General features: G+C 43.3%; 2 protein-coding genes across 4 annotated transcripts in view; both read left to right on the top strand.

The window, feature by feature from the left end:
• Window positions 1–17,550, top strand: part of fam53c (family with sequence similarity 53 member C) — a 115,605-nt gene extending 98,055 nt beyond the window's left edge. For all 3 annotated transcript variants that reach the window (XM_055642650.1, XM_055642651.1, XM_055642649.1), the window contains one exon: window positions 16,168–17,550. In XM_055642650.1, coding sequence (XP_055498625.1) covers window positions 16,168–16,425 — 258 coding nt within the window. In that variant the 3' untranslated portion in view covers window positions 16,426–17,550. The remainder of the gene's footprint in view (window positions 1–16,167) is intronic.
• Window positions 1–18,556, top strand: part of LOC129701458 (C-terminal-binding protein 1) — a 302,130-nt gene that overhangs the window by 85,588 nt on the left and 197,986 nt on the right. The window lies entirely within an intron of this gene.

The following is an 18,556-nucleotide window of genomic DNA, read 5'->3' as shown; positions in this document are numbered from 1 at the left end:
TTTGCTAAAGCTGTACTTCAGGAATCAATCCAGGAACCGCTGGAGCTTATTTGATTACTTTCACAGGACAAAGAAAGCAGCTCAAAGTAAAGTATTCTTTTTCAATTCATGTTAATCTAGCATTGCAAACAACTGGCCAGTCTGCGTGGTATTATCAAAACCTGTCGGGGGGGTTTAGTCTGAAGCTATTCAAAGTGCCAGTCATATTGATTATGTCCAGTGTAGGGCATTTATTTAATTCTGTGTCTGATCTTGCCACTCGTGTGTGAAGGCACTGCAACACCAGCCACTGGAATGTCAAATCAGCTCACAAACAATTACTTGACCAAAAATGCCTGATGTTCCAGATATTTTCTGATGGATTAAATGCACCGGCGTAGGAATGTGACGATTAGCTCTGATCTAGGAGCCACATATTTGGATTCTGGTGTTATGATTTGTTAATAAATTGGGGAATTGGGGGCAGAGTGTGGATCTAATTCTAATCCTGACTGGTTATTGCATCTGCATTGTCTAATAGGTGGGCACGGCAACAATTCATATGCAGGGAAACCTTAACTATCTTTTTTTCCTAGTCTTCCTCAGGCCATGGGGCTATTGAGATCCAATATAGTCGTCAAGTTAACGCTTTGACTGAGATCCTTTAATTTAGCTGAGACCTGGTGTGGAGACTGGGTGGCTTACACCCAGCTGCCAGTAATAGTATCTCTCCTCCACCTTTATACAATAAAAGTTAATGTTGCTGGCAGTTGACTGTGTGTACTAGTCTCCTAGTTACCAGTATACCTGTAATCTATTCAGCTCCTTTTATGTGGGTGTGTCGAGTAAATACTAGCAAAATACTTTTTGTAAAATAACGTGTTTATGTCCACACCAATGTGTTGTAGGCTGAGATTAATTGTTCTTATTAACCAAGATTTTTTTTTTCATGATCATTTGTTACGAAGGGCACAATGAAAAGAAGGAGCTGTTTGCTCTTTGTTACCCACCCACTGGTATAAGGGAGATAATTGTATGTTCCTGTGCAGACTGGCGTGATATCTAATCTCAGAGGATGTGGGGTAATCTTATTGGGGTGTACAAATTTATGAGAGGAATAGATCGGGTAAATGCAGTCTTTTGCTTAGACTAGGGGAATCGAGAACCAGAGGACATAGGTTTAAAGTGGGGGGGGGGGGAGAAGGAAATGTTTGATAGGAACCCGAGGGGTAACTTTTTTACATAAAGGGTGGGTATATGGAACAAACTGCCGGAAGAAGTCGTTGAGGTAGGTACTGTCATAACTTGTACGAGACATTTGTACTTAAGTACATGCATAGGTCAGGTTTAGAAGGTTATGGGTCAAGAGTGGGAAGGTGGGGCTAGTGTATGGAGCATGTTGGTCGGCATGGGAAAGTTGGACAGAAGGGTCTTTCACTCCCTCTGGTTCTATGACTCAGGCCCGAGGGCAGGTGTGTTTCTGAATCTACTGAGGAAAGGCACAAAATGCTGGAATAACTCAGTGGGTCAGGCAGCATCCCTGGAGAACATGGATTGGACTCAACACGTTTTGAATCTGCTCACTGGGAAGCAGGAGCAATGATTGGGGAACACAGATTTTCTTTTATGCTCTTGGTTTTATGGTGCTGAGACTAACTGAAACGTGGTCAGCCCTGAGACTTCCCAATCACTTGATCACAAGATTAACAATTTAACCGTGGGCCATCTGGACAGATTAAACAGCAATATTAGATGGTGCAACAGTAAAGCCAAAACCATATGGCAGAAAACAGATTGTGGATTGCCAAATACATTTAGAGCTTGGCTAATTACCTAATTTGTAGTTTCCCGCTGAAATACTATTTCATTGTTGTCCTTCTCTAAGTACACAATGCCTATAATATCCCATCCTTGCTGTTATGGGATGTACACGTATGGCCAACAGCTTCAAACACCGCACAAAGTTGATGGGCAGGCTGCCAAGCATGTATTCTGAATGTATTCTCAATGAGTGGGTGACTGTTAGTTGTAATTCAATCTTGTTTCAGGTTAACATCTAAATTCTCAAGCTGTCCCCAAGGGGGATTTTATTTAAAGAGAGGCTTTGATGTTTTTCATCTTGTACCGGTTAATATGAGGAAATGCATAACCATTTTGTGCTTTCAGCTCCCTTTGTGTTCATCCCAAGTTAAATAGTCTAGATACACTATGTAGATTTTGATATGTTCTGCTAAACATTCACAGATTGTATGCAGTGCAGGTTTTGCTTACTAATAAACCTATTGAGTACTCCCAGAATTGCCGTGTGGGTTTAATGTTCCGTTTAACCTGAAGAGTAATCTGGACGACATAATTCACCAGTGAAACACAACCTTTGGAGTAGTGAAGTCCATGTCATAGAAACATAGAAAATAGGTGCAGGAGTAGGCCATTCGGCCCTTCGAGCCTGCACCGCCATTCAATATGATCATGGCTGATCATCCAATGTCCATGTCATATGGTCATAAATGATAGGAGCAGAATTAGGCCATTCGGCCCATCAAGTCTACTCTACCATTCAATCATGGCTGATCTATCTTTCCCTCCTAACCCCATTCTCCTGCCTTCCCCCATTAACCCTGACACCCATACTAATTTTAGTACGGGTACTCATGGCACCCATACTCATTTAATTGTTCCCTGCTGCCGTCATGGTGGGGGACTTATAGAGAATGTGTGAGTTGTGTGAATTTTGTTGGTAACGCTGGGTGTGTGGTTGTAACGTGTAGCAAACTTGTGGTGAGTGCAGGATCACACTGATTGTTTCATTGTTTGATGGGAATGGGGTTAGAATATAAAACAGTAAAGCATAGGAACAGGACATTCAGACCACAATGCCTATGCCAACCATAATGTCACTTTAAACTCAACCTATCTACCAGCACATGATCTGTATTCTCCTCACCCTGCTAATCCATGTGCGGTTTAAATGCTTCTTAAATGGCACTATTGTATCTGCTAACACCACCTCCCGTGGTGGTGCATTCCAGGCACTCACCACTGTGTAAAAGGCTTGCCTTGCAAATCACTTTTTAAACTTTCCCTGTGCATCTTAAATCTATAATCTCTAGTCTTTGACATTTTCACCCAAGGAAAAGAACTCTATTTATCCTATGCCTCTCATAATTTTATAAAATTCTGTCAGATCGCCCCTGTCTTTGACATTCCAGAGAAAACAATCCTAGTTTGTCCAACCCATCATAGAGCTAACAATCTAATCTAAGAAACATCCCGGTGAATCTCTTTTGCCACTTCTCCAAAGCCTCTACATTTTTTTTTTAATGTGGTGACTAGAACTGCCACCACACAAAATGTGTCCTAACCAAAGTTTTATACTGTCGTAACATGATTTCTCAACTTTCATACTAGTTTTTATCAATCTGGACATTGAGGATGTCGCTGACCCTATCTATTTATGTTGCCCCTTTCAGGGAGCTTTGGAATTTCTCCCCATGATCCTTCTGTACATAAGTGTTCTTCAGAGTCCTGCCATTTACTTTATACTTTCCTTACATTTGACCTCCAAAAGCACATCACCTCACACATGTCTTGATTAAACTCTATCTGCCATTTCTCTGCTCATATTTCCAACTGATCTATATTCTGCTGTATCCTTTGACAACCTTCCTCACTATCCATTACTCAGCCAATTTTGAGTCATCTGAAAACTTGTGCATCAGCCCACCAACATTTTTGTACATATCATTTATATATACCACAAGCAGCAGAGGTCCTAGCACTGACCTCCAATCTGAATAATGCCTCTCCACCAAAGCCCTCTGCCTTGTGTGGCAAAGCCTATTTTGAAGCCAATCTATGAAGTCCCTATGGATCCTATGTCTCAATCTTCAGGATCGGCCAACCGTAATAAACTGGTTGAATGCCATTTCAAAATCCAAACAGAAAACATCTGCTGTCCGTCCCTCATCAATCATCTTTATCACCTCCCCAGAAAATTCAATCACGTTTATATGGCATGACCTCTCCTGCACAGAGCCATGCAGTTTATCCCTAGCAAATCTCTGCTTACCTAGATGTGTGTAAATCCTACCTCGACAACCTGGGATAGATTCTGTCAGGCCCTGAGAAGTTATCTACTATAATGTTTTTCAAATGACCCAGCACCACTTCCTCCTTGATATCAACATGCCCCAGAACATAAATGTAATCCTCCCTGATCCCACTATAACTCCTGTCGTACTCTTTGGTGAATACAATACAAAATGCTCATTTAGTAACTTGACCACTGCTGGCCGCAGGCACAAATTCTCTCCAAACATAAATTTGTCCGTGAGTGGTCTTGCCTTCTCACTAGTTACTCTCTACTTTTAATCTACATATAAAATGTGTTTTCCTTAATCCTCTTCACTAAGGACCTAATGGCCACTTTTAGCCTTCCTGATTACTTGCCTGAGTTCTTTCTTGTTTCGTTTATATTCCTCAAGTACCCTGCCCTATTTCAGTTCCCTAAAGCTTCTATATGCGTCCTTCAGCAAAAAAACAAAGCACTGCAGGAACTCAGCAGGTCAGACAGCATCTGTGGAGTGGAATAGGTGACCTATCGGGTCTAGACCCTTCCTTAGACTGAATCGGCGATTTCAGCATTTGCCATTCCTTGTGCCTCTGTATGCTTCATTTACCTTTTTGACTAAATTTGAAACATCTCTTGCATTCCAAGGTATCCAGACTTTTTCCTCAATGAATCAAAGAACATGCTCCTGAATTCTGGTCAACTGGCCTTTAAACGATTCCCACATGTCAGTTGTGGACTTGCCCCATGACACCTGCTCCCAATCTACTCTCCCAGTTCCTGCTTAAAACTGTTGTAATGTGCTGAGCAAACCCCCCTTCCACCCCCCACGCCCCCCCCCCCCCCCCTCCCACGGCCCCCCGACTCCCAGTTTAGCACTTTCACCCGAGCTCCAGCTGTGGGGGAGGGGGTGGAAGGACATCATCTTTAATGTCTGATCATTTGAACGGATGTATGACAATCCATCTGCCATGTCATGTACTCTCAACAGCAGATTCCCTCGGAATTCCCTCCCTCGGAACATGGACCCGTTGTAGTTCGCATACCGTCCGAACAGATTCACGGACGATGCGGTCTCCCAGGTCTTGCACACCGCTCTCTCCCATCTGGACAGCCAGAAGGGGGGCTACGTGAGGATGCTGTTCATAGACTACAGTTCAGCCTTCAACACGATAGTCCCCACCAGACTGGCCGGGAAGCTAATGGAATTGGGGCTCAACACCTCCCTGTGTGCCTGGGTCCTGGACTTTCTCACCGCCAGGCCCCAGGTAGTCAAGATGGGAGGGAATACATCGAAGTCCCTCACCCTGAGCACAGGATCGCCCCAGGGTTGCGTCCTCAGCCCCTTATTGTACTCCCTGTACACACATGACTGTGTGGCTAGGTTCAGCTCCAACTCAATAATTAAGTTTGCTGATGACACTGTGGTGGTGGGCCTGATCTCAGACAACGACGAGAAGGCCTACCGGGAGGAGGTGGCTGATCTAGCACTCTGGTGCCAGGATAACAGCCTCCTCTTGAACATCAAAAAAACGAAGGAGCTGATCATGGACTTTAAGAGGGCACATCATCCGAGGACATACACTCCATTGAGGATAAATGGGGATCCTGTGGATAGGGTGAACTGTTTTAAATATCTGGGAGTCCACATCTCCGAGGATATGACATGGGCATCACACGCCTCAGCACTCGTGAGTAAGGCAAGGCAGCGCCTTTACCACCTCAGGCAATTGAGGAAATTCAGAGTGTCTCCGAGGATCCTCCCGTGCTTCTACGCAGCGGCGGTGGAAAGCATCTTGTCCGTGAACATTACCATCTGGTTTGGGAATTGCTCTGCCAAGGACAAGAAGGCTCTGCAGAGAGTAGTGCGTTCGGCCGAACGCACTATGGGAACTTCACTTGCCCCCCTGCAGGAACTATACATGAGGAGGTGCAACTCCAGAGCCAACAATACCATGAGAGACCCCTTCCACCCCTGCAACGGACTGTTCCAGCTGCTACGGTCAGGCAAACGCCTCCGTTGCCATACGGTGAGAACGGAGAGGTTGAGAAGGAGTTTCTTCCCAGAGGCCATTCGGAATGTAAACGCCTATCTCACCAGGGACTAACTCTACTGAACGTTTTTCCTTCCATTATTTATTATGTAAAAGAATATGTGTGTTATGATTGTGTTTATAGTTTGTTTGGTTGTTTGTCTTTTGCACAAAAGTCCGCGAGCATTGCCACTTTCATTTCACTGCACATCTCGTATGTGTATGTGTATGTGACAAATAAACTTGACTTGACTTGACTTGAGATTATGAAAAAAATGAGTTGTTTTCTTTTCCTTCCTCCATATTTCAATCCACACTTGTAGGATAGGGTTTGGGGGATTCTCTCTGGTTTTTGATTTGTTGTTGATGTTGTTGTTTTTGATGATGCCTTGTTTTCTCTTGTAATTGTTTTCAAACGGGATTGTGGGAACTATGTTTAGTTAATTCTAACCATACTTTTCCAAATTGGGAATAGTTCTGGAGATAAGCCAGACATGCTGGAAGAGGTCACTCTATCTTCACTGATTTTATCTGGTCTTAGAAGCGAGTTTAAAATAGCTCTTTCTGTTAGCCAAGGTCCAGATAGTCTCCGATTAGCTTATGCTCGAGTTGTATTCCACTGGAATGCCTCACTGCCTTCAGCACTGAAATTCTGCTTTTTTTTTAATGTTCGATTTGTTAAAAGATTTCAGCTGATACTAATTATTAATATTGAAGAGTATCAGAAGAGCTTTTTGACAACTATAACCTGCAATGTGTTTCTTTTTGTTGAAGGTTGTGATGCAGTGATTGTTTTAAACCAAATAAGGATCCCAGCACCACTATTAGATTGATTGAACAAAGGTGGAGTTCAGGGGCCACATGGCGGAGAGGCTGGAGGGTGGAGGGGGGTGATAATGGAACATTGACTTAAGGGATCATCGACATAGTCACAACGGAAAATAGAGAGAGGTTGGACAGAATGCCGCTTCTGAATTGCAGAATTGGAATTCACTCTCTTTGCCTCTAGTGGCTACTAGGATAGTGTGTGGCGTAAAGTGCATAGGTACAGCTTTACCAGAGATACAGGTTGGGTTTGCTAAGTTGCATTTTTGCTGCTCGTTGACAGACCTGACATCTGTGCTCACTGTGGTTAAGAAGGCCTCTTGTTATCCTCTCCCACCAACCACTTCCTCTTCTCCACCCTCCTCCCTCCCCAAACAGACAGCAGTGCTCAGCAAATGTGTGCAGTGTTTCCACAGCTCGGATCAGCTCATCAAGGGCAGCTTATTTGATGCAGTCAGGCTTCATTCCTCTTGCCTTGCACAGTTTTCGTACCACAGCAGAAGTTGAGAGCATAGCATCAGGTTGCAAGCTCCCAGTTGTTCACTATGGCAACTGTTGTGGCATTATGGACATAACCTAGAGCTGGTACAGTTCCAATCAAGGCTCCAGGGAAACAATTGATCCTTAATTTTTGTTGGAAAGAACTGCAAATGCTGGTTTAAATTGAAGGTAGACACAAGATATCAAGGAACTAATTTTGATTGTTACTTTGCTACTTGAGAGTCGGAAGGAGTGAGCATGTGTGCCCAAATTCCAGAACAGGAGTGCCATGCAATAGACCATAGCAGACCTTCAACACGGAACTGCAGATGCTGGAATCTTAAGCAAAAATCAAAGTACTGGAGGAACTCGGCTTTATCTGTGGAGGGAATGGACAGACACTGTTTTGGGTCGGGGCCCTTCTTCAGAAGCTCAGCAGTGAATTTCTGATAAAGTAACCTATTATCAAGGTGCCCTGGTTTTGGAAACGGAACTGCAGCTGCTGGTTTACAAAAAAAGACCCAAAGTGCTGCAGTTACTCAGCGTGTCAGGCGGCATCTCTGGAGAACATGTTCTCATGTTCTGCATGGTTTCATGGATATGTGATTGGCACTCTGAGGAAGAGTGCTGACCTGAAACACTGCCTATCCATGTTCTCCAGATATGTTGCCTAACCTGCTGAGGTCCACCAGTAGTTTGTGTCTTTCTTTGCCCTATTTTCGAACAAGGGCTCTTTTAAAGGGTGGCTTTGATTTTTTGAGTTTCTATAATAATAATAATAATAATAACACTGTAGCACAATTACAACATATTTCTTTAACCCAATTGTCTGTATAAGAAAAGAATGTTTTAATTGTTTCAGAGAATCTAAAGCACTTGGTAGGGGAGATAACTTACCAAGGAGCCTGCCTTTAATTTTGGCAGCTCAGCACCAGCCAGTGAACACAGATTCTTCACCTGACCAGCCATACATCACATACATTGTGCTGCATAACCATGCCAGCCCTTCACCACTCCCAGTGAATTACTGAAAAACAACCAAATAAATCTTATCTTCCACTATTACAACTGACAAATATAAAATCTCTCAACTTTTTGGCCTGTGTTAGTGGATAAACAATGTGAAGTAGATGCTCACTGAGTTCTTAACTGCCAATGAAGTCCATTACAGAATGGTCTTGTACATTTGAGGTCTGCAGAGCTCAGAGTGTGTGCACTTCATTCAAAAGGTTGCTGCAGACCCAGCAGCCCTGATAGTTGTTAGTCACGTGACACAATTTATGAAAGGCACAACAGCCTTATTTTTAAAATACTCCCATCACTTCCCTTTGTTGCATAGGAAATAAAGCACTTTACCATATCTGCAAGTTTAATCAAGTCACTTGTTTTCACACTGCAGTCATTGCAGAATACTGGTGAGACCAGTGTTGGAATTGAAGGAACAACGCCTCATATTTCACTTGGGCAGCTTACATTGATTTCTCTAACTTCAAGTAACCCTTGATTTCCTTTCTCTCCGTCCCTCGCCCACCCTAGTTCTCTGTTTAGTTTCACTGTTGTGATTAATTTGACTGTTTGTATGCCTTGTTGTCATCTTCCCCCTCAACCATCATAGAAACATAGAAAATAGGTGCAGGAGTAGGCCATTCGGCCCTTTGAGCCTGCACCGCCATTCAATATGATCATGGCTGATCATCCAACTCAGTATCCTGTACTTGCCTTCTCTCCATACCCCCTGATCCCTTTAGCCACAAGGGTCACATCTAACTCCCTCTTAAATATACCCAATGAACTGGCCTCAACTACCTTCTGTGGCAGAGAGTTCCACAGATTCATCACTCTCTGTGTGAAAAATGTTTTTCTCATCTCGGTCCTAAAAGACTTCCCCCTTATCCTTAAACTGTGACCCCTTGTCCTGGACTTCCCCAACATCGGGACAATCTTCCTGCATCTAGCCTGCCCAACCCCTTAAGAATTTTGTAAGTTTCTATAAGATCCCCCTATCTTCTAAAACGTACAAGCCGAGTCTATGTCTTTCTTCATATGAAAGTCCTGACATCCCAGGTCTGGTGAACCTTCTCTGTACTCCCCTCCAATATTCCAGGTGTGGTCTCACCAAGACCCTGTACAACTGCAGTAGAACCTCCCTGCTCCTATACTCAAATCCTTTTGCTATGAATGCTAACATACCATTCGCTTTCTTCACTGCCTGCTGCACCTGCGTGCCTACTTTCAATGACTGGTGTACATGACACCCAGGTCTCGTTGCATCTCCCCTTTTCAATGAATCAATGAACCACTCGACATTTTCTTGATCATCGTCTCCCGGTCCTGCTGAGTTACTCCAGCATTTTGTGTCTGTCTTCGGGGAAATCCAGCATCTGCAGTCCCTTCCTACACAGTGTTAGAAATATCAGAAATGGAGTATTAACCATTTCTAGATATAATGGCATCTCACCTCTGAAAGATGTGGATGTCAGAAATATGTGGAAGAACTCGTACTTCAGAAGCTTGCAATCTTCTTTATTATATGCCTAAAATCCTGTTCACTACCTGGTTAATGTGAATGTCAGCGAATTTTTGTCCAATTTTCTTAATTCCTGGACTCGGATGCTTATACAATTCCATTATTTTCTCATTGCACCTCCTGCTATACAAGGTGAGCCTCTACTGCTTGTGGCTTGTGTCATGATGCTTCTCTGGTTTAATCCTCATGCTCCGTTTCCCTTTACAATCTGGGCTAAGTGTTCTGTCCATTGAGCTTCCATTAGGAGTGCGTGCAGCTGGTCCACGTAGGTTTTGCGGTCGTGGCCGGGGACTCTGTCTGGACAAGGCGCTTTCACCCACAGGAGGCCAATCTGATGTCTGCAACAGTGACCATGAGTACCGGCACACCACAGGCCATTGGGAAGATTGCATCCTTCTTCCTAATTTCTGTTCAAAGCAAGCATAGAACGCATTGACCTCGTCGGGGAGGGACCTGTTGTTGCCTGCAGTACTTAATTTCATATGTCAGTTATTGGCAGGGCCCTTACAGCATTAATGTAAAGAGCGATGTTGGGGCCCCAAGTCCTTGACTAAATGTCGTAACATGGGTATTATAAAATGGTAGAGAATGTGTTTGAAGTAGTTGATAAATGGTAAAGAAGGTGATGGAGCGTGCCTTCATCAGTTGGGGCATTCAGAATAAGTCAGGAAATCACCTTGCAGCTTTTTAGTACTTTGGTTAGATCACATTTGAGTATGCGTGCAGTTCTGGCTGCCCATTACAGGAAGGATGTAGAGGCTCCACAGAAGGTGCAGAAACAGTTTACCAGAATTGGCTAACAGGTGAGGTTGGACAAATTTGGATTTGTTTTTATCTGTAGCATTTGGGATAGTGACTGCGCCTTGTGGCAGAGGCTCCCTGCAGTCAGTCTATCTTTTTCTTTCTTTTTATCTTGTTGGGAGTATGTTTTTGGTTTATTTTTAACTGTGTATATGTCGGGGGGTGGGTGGGGGAAAAATTTGAATCTCTTCCCTGAACGGGGACGCGACCTTTTCCCTGTCGTGTCCCCGTTGTCGCTGGGGCCTGGCGGCCTCCAGCTGGAATCGACGTGAAGGCTCCAGTCGTAGAGCCTGCTGACTCACCATCGCGGAGCTGGCTGACTTTGGAGCTGTGGTGGCGCTGCGGCTGTGTCCCGACTTCGGAGCTTCGGCCGTGGGCCCTGTGGACGGTAAAATCGGGAGCTCGCAGGTCCCTGGTGGGAAACCGATTTTTGGAGCTCCCGCAACGGCAACGTCACCCGCCCAAATCGAGGGGTTTGAATCGGTCGCGGAGCAGGGCCTTACATCGCCCGGCGCGGCTTAAACGGTAGCGGGAATTACCATCGCCTGCCGAGGGCTTTAACATCGGGAGCCCCGGTTGCCTCAACGTTGCAGTTTGGCTGCCTGACTGCGGGAGAAGAACAAAGGACAGGGAAGAGATAAGACTTTTGTCTTCCATCACGGTGAGGAGGTTAGGAGATTCACTGTGATGGATGTTTCCGTGGAATTGCGTTAATTGTGTGTTTTGGTCTTTTTTTTGCTGTTATGACTGCAGGAATTAAATTTTGTTCAAAACTTGCATGTTTGAATGACATTAAAGGGCAATTGAATTGAATTGAGATGGGAGATCTGATAGAAATATGTAAAATTATGAGAAGCGTAGATAATTAGGACCTTTTTCATCTGGACTGAATTGTCAAAGACTGGAAAGCATTGTTTTATGGTGAGAGGGAGAAAGTTTAAAGGAGATGTGCAAGGCAAGTTTTCTACACCGTGTAGTGGGTGTCTGGCACGCACTGCCGAGGTGGTGGTGGAAGTAGATACCATAGCGGTATTTAAGAGGCTTTTAGATAGGCACATGGATATGCAGGGAATATAGGGATATGGATCACTTGCCAACATCATACTTAAACTTAAACATGCAGACAGATGAAATTAGTTAATTTGGCATCATGTTTGGCACAGACGTTGTGGCTGAAGGACCTGATCCTGTGCTGAACTGTCCCAAGTTCTTCCTCATCTTCCTGGGAGTGCTTTCATGTTTTAGATAAATGGGGGGAATCTGAAATGTTGTTTAAAGCTATTTTAAATACAGCTGCTTGCTGGTGAACATTTGATAGGGGTGGAGACCTCAGTTGAGCTGGTGTCCCTCAGCCGATGTAAACAGCCTATGCAAAATAGTCTGTTTATTTGCCAAATGGAATTTTGATATATTTTAAAATAACACAGGGATTTATTTTATAGTAGCCACTTAAGAATGCTGTTACTCAAACATGTTGTAATTGCAATCCCATAGTAATTTTGTTTTGTTTCATTGCCTGAAAATTGCCAGAAAATGACTCGCTGATCATTTTAGAAACCAACTGTATTGTCTATAGTTAGAAAGGTACTTGGGCTAAAATTGAAACTTCCTTGAACAAAAGCAGCTGAAGAGGAAGAGTTTCAATTTCCGAGAGTGAGGTGAGGGCATTTGAATTTAGCACGACCAAATCTGGACTTCCATGCATTGATATATAACTGCACAAATAGCAGCGTATTCTGACAGAATCATCATGTGTGGCACATTTCAGTAGAAACTGCATGCCAGTGAACAAAATATTCCAAAGCCCACAACAGTCTCTAGACAGCTGGCTTTGTTTCCCTGAGCCAGAGGACCAGGATCAGCCTTGCACTGCAAAAATGCAGGAACCTCCTTCACATCCTTTGTCCATCAGCATTGAAACTGTGAGATGTTCCCACACTTGGCCTTGCAATGACTCCAGGTTTCAACACTCTTCTCCGCTCTCCCTGTTGGTAATTTAATTGGAGTGTGCTGATAAATGGTTTCTCAGCAGCAGGGAAACAACAGCCCAAAACAATTAAATGATTGGTGGACGTTTTATATATATCACAAGGATACAAGGCCTCCTGTTTATTGAGGGATGTGAAGAAGCTGGTTGTATAATTTATTGGAAATGCCACTCGCACCATGTCGGTATCCTTGCTAACAAAAGCCGCGACGTAACGTTCTCACTTTTTATCCTCCTTGAAAGTCGCACATCAGCCTGTGCCTGGTGTTTTATTTGCATTTGTTTTATTTGCAGTAAAGTACATTTAAACACACTTTTGACGACGGCTGGTTGAAAGGACGATTACTGCCACCTAAGAATTGTGAGGGGGGAGGAAGAACCAAGCAAAATATGATTTTTGTGCAATTCCATAGAGGTACTCGGGGTGGGTCTCTGATCATGAATGTATTTTAGGCCCAGCAAAGGGTTGGGGCTTGGAGATGGATGGGTATGAAAGGCTCTGTTATCTTTTGCAATCATCCGCAGACTCGGATCTCCTTTGATTTCTCACTGCAAAAACAATTGGGTGATTTTTCTCACTGATTATATTAAAAAATGTCCTTTCCCTCTCTCAAAATATACTGGCATTATTTAATGAACATCATGAGTTGTTAGTCATTTTCTTTCTTTCTGTTTGTTAAATGAGTCCAATGTAAATATATGAAAGCTTCTGAGATGCACCAGACTATTCCGTTTCCCCTGTCAGTGTCTGTTCCATGCACTGGACCTTAGCTATGAGGGCTGATGACTGGTCACATCACAGCTCCCCTTCTCTTCAATCACTTACCAGAAGGTATTTTTTCAATGCTATCCATTTCTGTTATTTTTTTGTGGAAAGAAGTGTCCCTGCCCCCCTCCAAGTGATGTCAAGACTGCTACAGTGTAAAGGCTGTACCACATGGGTCAGGGAAGTCACTGAAGTAATGGCTTGGGTTGACACGGTGCCTTTCATTGAACTCTGGGCCAATGCACATCACAACCAATTAAGTCATTTGAACCAGTAGAGTTACTGGATCAATTCTTTATTTTTCTTCAATTAGCTAATGAGTTTTGAAATATTTGCCATTAACTTCATCCACAATGTGAGGGGTAACGCCTGTGAAAGTGTATGCAAGTCTACATGAATCTCCGCATCTCTGGAATTATTCCACGTATCCTAAACTACTGAGACTTTCAATAAGGATCCATAAACAGGATCCAGTCTGAAGAAGGGTTCCGATCTGAAACATCACCTATCCATGTTCTCCAGAGAAGCTGCCTGACCTGCTGAACTACTCCAGCAATTTGTGTCTGTATTTGGTGCAAACCAAATCTGGAGTTCCTTGTTATTACATTCTCCATAAGCTGGAGTTCTTATTGGGAGATGATAGCGGGGTAAAAACACACAGTGGGGTGTCTACAAAGCTTGTCCACGCTGTCCACAATAAACTCTCTTGACTTGACTTCACTTGATTGTTAAGGCCCTGTCCCACGATGCGATGTTTACCCAAGAGCTCTCCCGAGCTTAAAAAAAAAATCAGACTTGTGGTAAGTACGTAGAATGTACGTAGCTCGTGGATGTCTCGTAGCGGCTCGTAATGCTAACGGCAGGTACTCGGGAAATGCGGAAACTCGTGACGTTTTTTCAACAGTGTGAAAAATTTCCAAGAGTAAAAAAATACTTGTGATGAAGTACCACGAGTTTGATTTTTTTTTTTCAAACTCTGGAGAGCTCTTGGGTAAACTCGCATCGTGGGACAGGGGCTGTAAGGTAGTTATCAGTTTAAACATGATCGCATGCAGTTAACACAAGATTTCCCATTCCCTACCCCACCTTCAAAGGGCATCCGTCTGGCTTGAAGAGCAAAGTATCACCCCATTGTGTGATGATGATTATTACTCCACAGTACCACCTATGGGCGAGGATTGAATGTTACACCCATAGATTTCCACCTCTGAAGATATATTCTGATTTATCTCCATTTGAATCAGATAAAAGGAAAATATCCAACACGATACCTTTTTATAAAGGGCTCAAATAATTTTAAAATTTTAATAATGTTTTAAATTCTCCTCCTTGTGGTATAGTGTGTGATGGGGAAATGTGGGGTGAATCACTTAAAACGTAGTGCAGAAATAGAGCAGCTCACTTAGTTTAATCTACAAGCATTCAATTTCTTCAATTATCCCCTCTACAGCACTGTACTGGTTACTAAAATAAATGTATCCGTCAGTGCTGCTTATTTACTCTTTGAATAAAAGGGTTAGTGTGCAATTGATACATTGTACAAAATCCCAGTAGAGTGGGTGTCTGACCAGCGATCCTTCACTGTATGTAGACAAGACTCGCTGCCCAGGAAGTTTAGTCTTCATTCGTTGACCAGTTCACTAATTTCAATAGTGTGCTCAAACTGAAGCTCCTTATTCGTGGATTAAGGTTATTGAGAGGAATGGGAAATAAGACAAGGTCAGTGTTCAATAATTCAATAAATAAACCACGGCCAAGAGTGAACAGTAGAAATCTGGGAGCAGAAGCTAGAAGTGGCCATGGTAAGAGAGGTCGGAAATGAACCTTTGCTGTTTGGGATATACTCTATTTCTGCCTTATATTTATGATCATTGTGGGCTTTTTGAGAACCAGTTGAAATTTCAATTACTGTTTGTAGCAAATATTAGTTTAGTTTTGTTTATTGTACAAAGTACAATGAAAAGCTTTTGCGTGCTATGCAGTCAAAGACAACTATACATAATTACAATCAAGATAAAGGATACAACATTTAGGGCAATGTAAAGTCTGATTAAAGATAAGTCGGGTATCCAGTATGGTAGGACCGCACACTAGCACTTGAGGTAATGGTCCAGTTTCCTGAGAGCAGCTGGTGAGAAACTGACCCTGAATCTGGAGGTGTGCATTTTCAAACTTGTGTACTCCTTGCCTGATGGGCGAGGGGAAAAGAAGGAGTGTCCTGGGTGAGACTGATCCTTGATTATGTTGGTGGCCTTGCTGAGGCAGCATGCAGTGTAGATGCAGTCAATAGAAGGGATGTTGGTTTGCGTGACGGTCTGAGTTATATCCACAACTCTGCAATTTATGCAGTCTTGGATGGAGCTGTTCCCCTTTAAGTCGATAAAACTCAGTCTGTGGCATATCTGTCGAAATTGCCGAGGCTTGTTGGGGACATGGCAGACTTCTTAAGCCTTCTACGGAAGTAGAGGCGTTGGTGTGGTTTCTTGGCCATAGCTTCAATGTGGCTGATCCAGGACGAATTGCTGGTGATGTTTATTTCTAAGAACTTGAAGCTTTCGATCATCTTTACTTCAGTGCCTTCAATATATAATGTGGTCTAGATGTGGTTCTTAATAATGTGTATTGCATGAGTGTTTCAAATGCATGGGTTGTTGTGCATTGCTCTGTAAACATCCTGATTTTTTTTTAATGTTATTGCAGAGAAGAAACCTGAGCAGTCCTGCTTGCCCAGATACAGAGGAAAGGAAAGCCCTGGTGGACCAGTCGCTCGTCTCCATCTTGGACACTGCAGACTTCAGGGCAGATTTGTTGCACAACTGCCCAACAAGAAGCTGCTGGATCGAAACGCTGAGTGAAAGTGAGGAAGAGGAGGATGCTAAGAATTGTGGTAGTACAGTGGCCTTTCCCTTCCATCGCTCCTGCGAGGATTTAGATTTGGATATGATTGAAGAAAACTGAAAAGGAATATCAGGATCTTTTAACCCCATGAATTACGCCTTAAAATGCAAACCCATGAGTACAAAATACAAAGTTTCACAGATTGTTCTTCCCCACCAGCTCCCATCGTTACACTACTAGATTGGACAGTTTCATTGGGGGTTGTCCTGTGGGCTGGGACCTGTGAACCTGCCTTACCCAGGACAGCAAGGGTTAGGTCCAGGTGGAAAAGTTGTGCCATTCCTCTTGCTCTCCCTTCGCCACCTGGGTCTCCTCAGATGATGAACTGTATCGACGTCACTACACTCCACATGCACAAGCCCTCAAACCTCCAGTGCATCTGCAATAAACTCTGTGTGATGTATTCCGGAGACAGTTCTGTGATAACCAAATGGTGCCTTCAGAAGCAAACGAGTCAGAGGAGGAATAGATGAGCAGAAGCAACGGGCCCTTGAAATTCACAAACAATATTTGAAAGGGCCCTGAAATTACTCCTATTTTCAGCTTCGCATTATTTCAATAAAGCTATGATTAATGGCTTAGTTAGATTCTCTCTCTTTTCCCTTTGTCTCATTTTACACTCCCACCCCGTGGCTTAGAGATCAAGCAAAATGTAAAGGGGTGCACAGTGTTCAAAAGGATGTCTATTTCTGGGCTTTGTGAAAGGCTGTGTGATCGCTATTCAGGAGGGAAGCTGCTCTGGTGGGAGTTGTACTTTTCTTCAGTGTTCTCTGCTGAGGTGAAATACAAGCTCATGATCACTATGAATTGAGGCCTAGATTTTATAATTGGGCAAAGGATTAGACCAGTTGCTGATGATGTAGAGAGAAGGCAAAGCAGGTCAGCCTCGTGAGTGATTTAGCTCGCTGATGGTTTTCAGGGTGAGGAGTGACTGTAAGGTGTCTTTTTTTTTTGTTGTTACTTTGTAGAATCTACTTGAAGATACTCTATATTTTGTTGTATTTTAGTCCTTGCACCAAATTTATGAATGACGATCAAAGATTCACTATTTCCTGCCGATTTTCTGTGTCCTCTGGGGGGGAAAACTCCCAGCATTTCTAATGAATTTAATCAAAGATTGTGATAATATAACAACCACTGCTCTTTATTCATGACCTTCAATAAAAAAAAAACCTGTTGAATAGTTTTGAGTGTCTGTTTCAAATTTGACTTGAACCTATTGTAGCGATGGCACAGCGGTGGAGCTGCTGCCTGACAGCCGGGTTCGATCCGGACTACGGGTGCTATCTGTATACGGAGTTTGAACATTCTTCACATGACTGCGTGGGTTTTCCCCAGGTGCTCCGGGTTCCTCCCACAATCCAAAGACATGCAGATTTGTAGGTTAATTGGCTTTGGTAAAAATTATAAATTGTCCCTCGTGTGAAGTGCGTACTAGTGTAATGGTGACACTGGTCGGCGTGGACTCTGGGCCGAAGGGCCTGTTTCTGCACTGTATCTCTAAACTAAATTAAACTATTAAACAGCCTTGTGAAAAAACAGCAAAGACATTGGACCATGATCATTCCTAAGTCTGAGTCATCCAGGTAGTGGTGTGAACTTGCTTCTGTGCCAGTAGTTGTGCAGATAGGGAGAGGCTGCAGCTTTACTGACCTGCCTCCGTCATTGATGCTGTTGGGTAAGGACCTGTTCAGCTTTGGAGATTGTATAACTTGCTGTCGCTCCTTGCTGAGACTTGCATATAAATATTAGCCAGTGCTCATCCCCTCCCAGCCTTCAGGAGGAAAGGTGAGCAGGCAGAGAGGAGGTAAAACAAACACTAATCCACCTGCCATTTACCTCCGAGCTCACTCACCAGATGATTGGGCTGGATTGTACCTCATTTCACCTTCTGCAAAAGTCCCCCTGATGTTGTAATTGATGGTTTTATAGCTGCAAGTATTAAGGGGGAGATTAAACCACAGAAATTAAACAGTAAATTATGTTTTCCCTGGTATTTGCTCAAATTGTGCTGAAGTTAGTAATTAAAATTCTGTAGTCTGCTGAGATTTTTGTGGGAATTAATAAAAAAGATAGCAAGTTTTAATGAAGCTATGGTCAAATGTGCCTCGGTACACGTGACAATAAACTAAACTGAACTGTAACCTTGTGCCCAACAAAAATGTGTTTTAAGAAGTGTCTTTGAAAATAA

This window comes from Leucoraja erinacea, chromosome 11 (assembly GCF_028641065.1).
Source record: "Leucoraja erinacea ecotype New England chromosome 11, Leri_hhj_1, whole genome shotgun sequence".
Classification (NCBI taxonomy): domain Eukaryota; kingdom Metazoa; phylum Chordata; class Chondrichthyes; order Rajiformes; family Rajidae; genus Leucoraja; species Leucoraja erinaceus.
This window is presented reverse-complemented; position numbering and strand designations above follow the sequence as displayed.